We start from the raw sequence: 7071 nt of genomic DNA, 5'->3' as shown, positions 1-7071 counted from the left end.
GGGCTCATCCAAGTTCACCGGGGTTTAGGGGGGCCTTGGGCTTAATGGAAAAGTGGCGAATTTCCCAGGCAGCCCTCAAGTCCTAGCATCCCAAATGGGTTTTGCCATCATAATGAAAGGGGTGGGGGATGGGGTAGCAGGTGTTTTCCTTTCTTCATTTCTACGTTTGAAAGGGCGATGTTTTCACAGAGGTAAAGTAACTGGCTTGACCCTCTGGAGCAGGGGCTGAACCTCCGTTTCCCCGCCGAATCTCGCTTCCCACCCCCAGCGGCTCGCCCTCGCGCCCCTCAAAACCGAGCTGGAGGATGCTCACTGGCGTCCAGCCCTTGGTCTTAAGAGAGTTCTGTCGTTGGCAGAGTGACCTGACTCGATTCTTTTGGGGCGAGATACATGCCAAGAATGTTTCTGTGGTCGCGAGGAGTGGAAAAATCAGGGATAACAAATATTCGGAGGAAATCTAAGTTACCAGGATCGCGGGATTGAAACAGGTGAAAACAACAACAAAAAGTACGTGGCAATGGCGTTCCATGAAGGATGAGCGCGCACACTACTTGGTGCTGGAGCTTCGACCCCTATTCCCAGTGGCCCTCTTTCCTTTTCTTTCCTTGACTGACAACCGCCGGGAGCTGCAGCGGTCACTGTTGAGGGGGCTCAGAAGAGAGGGCGCGGGCGGAGCCGGGCTCTGCGCGCCGGAATCCAAAGTAAACACCTCGCAAGCCTACGTTTAGCAAGTGATACTGAACACCACACTCACGTTTGGAAAAAAGAAAAAAAAGTACTGTTTGCAGGGATGACGGCGAAAACATTTCCCGGCTGGAAAATTACCGATCACAAACTAAGGGGCCAGTGGGGTGGGGAGGCAGCGTTAGAAGACTGAAATAACGATCGCCTCTTTCTTTCCTCCCCTCGGTGGGCATGGACGGGCGTGCCACTTCGGTGTGCATTTTTTGGGAATCTGGGTCCCACCTTGGTCACGCCACTTCCTGGTCCCTGGCTACTTTCCAGCTAAGTCCCTTTTGGTGGGCTCGACCTACCCGGAGCCTAGGCTTAAAAACAGCGAATTGTCGTTTGACCTCTACTTCGCCATTTCACCTCTTTATGACTCAGTTTTCCTATCCATAAAGTGGAAAGGAGAGTGCGTAGCTTGTAAAGTGCTTTGAGCTGCCAGGTTGAAAGGTGTCTCCCCGCCTCACAGTACCTCTTCTCTCTTCCACCCACCAAAGCAAATCTTGAGTTCTTCCACTCCTTTAAATATTAAAACCGTGACTTTCTCTCCACCCTGGCCTCTTTCCGCCTGTTGCAGGCGCGGAACACTCCTCCAGACTAGAGCGCTGGGCACCCGCCTCCTCTCTATCCCTACCCCCACCCAGTAAGCAGCCCCGCGAGGACCCGTGCGAGACCAGGCCCAGAGCCTACCCGGGCTCTGCGGGGCGGGAGCCCGACTCCAGCGTGCGTATGCGAGAGAGGGCGGGCTGGATGAGTCACGCGGATAATCGCGCTCTTCTTTAGCTCGCAGAGAGCGCGGCGAGCGCGTACGCGAACAGAGGTGGGATCGCGTCACCTTCCCCCCTAGCCCCCATCAGCCTTCTGGGTAGCAAGCTTCGAACCCTGGGAAGCTGACTCTTGCCAGCACGGAAGAACCAGTCGCGCGGCCACCGGACTGCGCCGGCTTCTCCGCGCCCAGCGCCGGAGCCGTCGCCGTCGCCGCCACCGCCGCCGGCGTCAGCACGGCTCCAGCCCGCCAGCTGCCGGGCTGGCGTCACGACCCAGCCCGGCCCCGCCCGCGCCCCTCCCTCTCCCCCGCCCCCACGTGCGCCGAGTTTGTTTATTTAGCTGCTATGGCAACGCGCGGGGGGGTTGAGGGGGGCGGGGAGAAGAAAGGGAGGGGGCGGGGTCTGACGGCGGACCCTGGCGCGCAGCGGGAAGGAGGCGGGGAAGGAGCTTCACGAGAAGTTATAAGTAAGAAGCGCGCGGCGGCCGCCGGCAGTTCCCCGGCCCGAGAGATCGAGCGCGGCTGCGGGCGCGCGGGGAACAGAGGCGGTGGCGGGCGGCGGCGGCACCGGGAGCCGCCGAGTGCCCCTCCCCGCCCCTCTGGCCCCCCACCCACCCACCCGCCGGTGGCCCGCGCCCATGGCCGCGCGCGCTCCGCGCAACCCCCAGGACTCCGCGCCCTGTGCCGCCGCCCAGCTCGCAGCTCCGCGCCACCGCGGCCATTCTCACCTGGCGGCGCCGCCCGCCCACCGCCCCGGCCACAGCCCCTGCGCCCACGACGACAGCCGCAGCGACCGCGACAGCGGTGGGGGACGCTGCTGAGTCGAAGAGAACTCAGCCTGGCCACCGGACCTACTTACTCGCCTTGCTGATTGTCTATTTTTATAAGAGTTTACGACTTTTCTAAAACTTTTGTATACAAAGGAACTTTTTAAAGAAAGACGTCTTCAATATATATTTAATCTAAAGAAGGATCTCGGGCAATTTTTGGTTTTTTTGGTTTTTTGGTTTTTTGTTTGGCTTTTGGTTTTGGCTCCGTTTGTAAGCTTTTCCCCCCTCCTGATTTTGGGGTTCGGATACCCCAGCTGCTTCGGGCTTCCGAGGACCTTCTGGGCCCCACATTAATGAGGTAGGTGAGATGCGAGGCATCGGTGGGAAGGGGAACTAGTGGGACGTCACTGGAGCCTCCGTGGAGAGTGGGTCTTGACTCCTGCCTCCCTGTGCGCCCCGCAGGCAGCCACCTGGCGAGTCTGACATGGCTGTCAGCGACGCGCTGCTCCCGTCCTTCTCCACGTTCGCGTCTGGCCCGGCGGGAAGGGAGAAGACACTGCGTCCAGCAGGTGCCCCAAATAACGTAAGTGTCGCGCAGGGTTACAGGGAGCACCTGGTGGGTTTCTCTGGGTGGTACGTGGACGAGCGGAACCGGGAGGTCATTTAGAGCCCCCTGACAAGAAGGAGTGGCCACTGCGCGGACTCCACAGCCTTCCCAGGGTGGCTTCCACGCCCTTGGGTCGGGTACGTGCGTGTGGTCCCGGCACTGCGGTGCCGCCAGGGGCGCACAGCGGGTCTTCACAGGTACCCAGGCGCGCGGGCGGTAGATTCCGCTGGGCCGGGCCACCCGGCGGGAGGTAACCAAGTCCCCAGACACCAACTAGGCCGAATGAGCTTAGCGCGTAGGCGGCCCGGTGGCAACGGCGCACCGGGAGAGCCGCGGTGTCCCAATTCCGGGGGTGGCAGGAGAACCTCAGGGATCTGGCCGGGGAGGGCCCGAGGCTGGCCGGCCGCGGCGCTAGCTCGGGTAGTCAAGCAGACACAACATCCAGATGCATTAGCTACCCTGGAACCCGGGTGTTGGCCGAGATTGCATCGCTGGCATTCGGAGTCCCCCCGGGCTTTCTGCCCTGCCCATTTCTAAAGTCTGGGAGGTGCGGGTGCGCTCGGCTCGCCAAGGAGTCAGTACGTCGGGTGGTTATTACAGGGGACCACCAATAATGGTCTCTCTCCTACCCTGTTCCCACAGCGCTGGCGGGAGGAACTCTCCCACATGAAGCGAGTTCCCCCGGTGCTTCCCGGTCGCCCCTACGACCTGGCGGCGGCGACCGTGGCCACAGACCTGGAGAGTGGCGGAGCCAGCGCTGCGTGCGGTGGTAGCAACCCGGCCCTTCTACCCCGAAGGGAGACGGAGGAGTTCAACGATCTCCTGGACCTAGACTTTATTCTCTCCAACTCATTGTCCCATCAGGAGTCGGTGGCCCCCACCGTGTCCTCGTCGGCGTCAGTCTCATCCTCTTCGTCCCCGTCGAGTAGCGGCCCTGCCAGCGCGCCCTCCACCTGCAGCTTCAGCTATCCGATCCGGGCCGGGGGCGACCCGGGTGTGACGCCAGGCGGCACCAGCGGCGGCCTCCTCTATGGCCGGGAGTCTGCACCCCCTCCCACGGCTCCCTTCAACCTGGCGGACATCAACGATGTGAGCCCTTCAGGCGGCTTCGTGGCCGAGCTCCTGCGGCCCGAATTGGACCCAGTGTACATTCCGCCGCAGCAACCGCAGCCGCCAGGTGGCGGGCTGATGGGCAAATTTGTGCTGAAGGCATCGCTGAGCGCCCCTGGCAGCGAGTACGGCAGCCCGTCGGTCATCAGTGTTAGCAAAGGCAGCCCTGACGGCAGTCACCCGGTGGTGGTAGCGCCCTACAGCGGCGGGCCGCCTCGCATGTGCCCCAAGATCAAGCAGGAGGCGGTTTCCTCGTGCACGGTCGGTCGACCCCTAGAGGCGCACTTGGGCGCTGGACCCCCGCTCAGCAATGGCCACCGGCCTAGCGCACACGATTTTCCCCTGGGGCGGCAGCTCCCCAGCAGGACTACCCCGACACTGGGTCCCGAGGAACTGCTGAGCAGCCGGGACTGTCACTCTGCCCTGCCGCTTCCCCCAGGATTCCATCCCCATCCGGGACCCAACTATCCACCCTTCCTGCCCGACCAGATGCAGCCACAGGTCCCGCCGCTCCACTACCAAGGTCAGTCTAGGGGATACTTAGCTGGGGCTGGGGAGCCCTGCGTGTGCCCGCTCTCCGGGGCCCACGACATGATGTTGACCCCACCTTCTTCACCCCTAGAGCTCATGCCACCCGGTTCCTGCCTGCCTGAGGAGCCCAAGCCAAAGAGGGGAAGAAGGTCGTGGCCCCGGAAAAGGACCGCCACTCACACTTGCGACTATGCCGGCTGCGGCAAAACCTATACAAAGAGTTCTCATCTCAAGGCACACCTGCGAACCCACACAGGTAGTGTGACAAGCCGAGGAAAGGTGGCGAATTGGTGTCCCGGGGCTCATAGGCTAGCTGTGAACAACACACTTAAGGCCTCCTTTGGGTGCTCGTGGTATATATATCTCCTTCATCTCCTGGATCTCAGGAGAGGACAGCAAACCGGCGCCTGTTCTTTTGCCCAGGAGCCTTTTGCTTGATGGATGATATCTGCTTGACTATGCAGTTTTGTTAGATCTTTAAAAGGCAGGGAGATTCCCAGCGGCATGTGGGCCTCTTAGCTTGGGCAAAGCGTTGATCTGGTAATCAAGAAATTATATTTGGCACTGCAAAAAATCTATGGCTTTTTTAAAAATCAGGTTTTAATTTTCTGGATTATTCTCATTGATTGTTGCCTTTTCAGATTTACTTTCCTGTTATATTATGTTTAGTTCTAGTATTAATAATTAGATTTTATTCAAATTCCAATAATTAACTGTTATGGTTTTTGGGGTGTTCCTAAGATCATTTAGATATAGTGTTCATTTAAAATAAAAAAGAACAAATGTTGGTGGAGTGGGTGGAATATAGCCACCTGTGGGATAGGATACTTTGGCTTCCTTTGGGCAGACAAACTGTCAATATATCCAAGTCCATTTACACCACTGTGGTGGATTTTAAACATGAAAACATTGGCGCTGTAGCATTGTAGGTTTGGGTGGTTTGTATGGATTTACCGCTTAAGTACTGTTCCCCCAAAAACAAGAGCAAATGCTTATTTACTATTTATGTTCTGAAATTTAATGTGGCCCTTTAGTAGTATAAAGACATTTCTGGATTCTTTCAGAAGGGGTCATGTGGGGAGTTGATTTTCGCATCTGGCCCCCCGTTTTTAAGGAGGGCACTTCTTGGTTCTGGCTATGGCTTCAGCAGCTCTCTCCCCCATTTCCCTCCACAGGTGAGAAACCCTACCACTGTGACTGGGACGGCTGCGGGTGGAAATTCGCGCGCTCTGACGAACTGACCAGGCACTACCGCAAACACACAGGGCACCGCCCGTTCCAGTGCCAGAAGTGCGACCGGGCCTTTTCCAGGTCGGACCACCTGGCCTTACACATGAAGAGGCACTTTTAAATCCCAAATAGTGGATATGACCCACACTGCCAGAAGAGAATTCAGTATTTTTTTTTTAACCTTTCACACCGTCTTCCCACGGGGGAGGAGCCCTGCTGGCAAGCACTACAATCATGGTCAAGTTCCCAACGAGTCAGCTTGTGAACGAAGAGATAATCAGTAGAAAGGAGGAATGCAAAAGACAAATCAAAGAACAGATGGGGTCTGCGACTGGATCTTCTATCATTCCAATTCTAAATCCAACTTGAACATGCCTGGACTTACAAAATGCCAAGGGGGTGACTGGAAGTTTGGATATCAGGGTATAAATTAGATCCAAGAGTTGGGGGTGGGGGGAGGGAAGACCAGAATTCCCTTGAATTGTGTTTCCATGCAATATTAAGCATAAAGATCACCTTGTATTCTCTTTGCCTTCTAAAAGCCATTATTATGATATTAGAAGAAGAGGAAGAAATTCAGGTACAGAAAATGTGTTTTAATAGCCTATGCGATGGTGCTTGGTGAGTCTTGGTTCTAAAGGTACCAAATGAGGAAGCCAAAGTTCTCAAACTGCTGCATACGTTGACAAGGAAAATCTATTTTTGTCTTCCGATCTACATGTATGACCTAAGTCAGGTAAATACACCTGGTTTACTTTTACATTTTTATGCAGACAGTCTGTTATGCACTGTGGTTTCAGATGTGCAATAATTTGTACAATGGTTTATTCCCAAGTATGCCTTAAGCAGAACAAATGTGTTTTTTTCTATATAGTTCCTTGCCTTAATAAATATGTAATATAAATTTAAGCAAACTTCTATTTTGTATATTTGTAAACTACAAAGTAAAAAAATGAACATTTTGTGGAGTTTGTATTTTGCATACTCAAGGTGAGAATTAAGTTTTAAATAAACCTATAATATTTTATCTGACCAATGATTTCATCGTTTTTGTTTTTGTTCTGGGAAAGCATGTAACAGATTTCAGTTCATACACATCAGAGTAGAGGGCATTTGAGAAGTATGTTAAAAAGCCACCTTGTTCTCAACAGAGGTTGTACAGGACTTGTTTTTTAAGGTACTTAGTTTTACAATCAGTACCATCAGAGCTGAGTACTGAAAATTATCAAATTAGAAAACATCTGGTCTGGATTGCTCTTTGCAAATGTACATAAAACTACAGAAAAGCAGTTTTCTTATTCGAATGTGATTTTTCAGGTAAAACCAGCTCA

The 7071-nt window shown here is 54.8% G+C and overlaps 1 protein-coding gene across 3 annotated transcripts; it reads left to right on the top strand.

Moving 5' to 3' along the window:
- Positions 1–2004: 2004 nt before the first annotated feature.
- On the top strand, positions 2005–6772 carry KLF4 (KLF transcription factor 4). 3 transcript variants are annotated; one of them, XM_079112380.1, is made up of 5 exons: positions 2005–2620; positions 2725–2845; positions 3512–4502; positions 4602–4766; positions 5686–6772. In XM_079112380.1, exons 1-5 carry the CDS (start codon positions 2616–2618, stop codon positions 5859–5861), a joined length of 1458 nt encoding a protein of 485 aa, XP_078968506.1. In that variant the 5' UTR covers positions 2005–2615; the 3' UTR covers positions 5862–6772. The 3 variants fall into 3 exon arrangements, with proteins under 3 accessions (XP_078968506.1, XP_078968507.1, XP_078968505.1); XM_079112381.1 differs by having other exon boundaries at positions 2005–2624; XM_079112379.1 differs by having other exon boundaries at positions 3512–4766.
- Positions 6773–7071: the final 299 nt, after the last annotated feature.

Source organism: Sciurus vulgaris, assembly GCF_902686455.1.
Source record: "Sciurus vulgaris genome assembly, chromosome: 15".
NCBI classification, from domain to species: Eukaryota; Metazoa; Chordata; class Mammalia; order Rodentia; family Sciuridae; genus Sciurus; species Sciurus vulgaris.
This window is presented reverse-complemented; position numbering and strand designations above follow the sequence as displayed.

What these genes read in the sequence shown, in the direction of transcription:
- KLF4 (XM_079112379.1), top strand. An exon ending in CAGCAGGTGCCCCAAATAAC is followed by an intron (nt 2,846 to 3,511) that starts GTAAGTGTCGCG and finishes CTGTTCCCACAG; the next exon opens with CGCTGGCGGGAGGAACTCTC. An exon ending in ACACCTGCGAACCCACACAG is followed by an intron (nt 4,767 to 5,685) that starts GTAGTGTGACAA and finishes TTCCCTCCACAG; the next exon opens with GTGAGAAACCCTACCACTGT.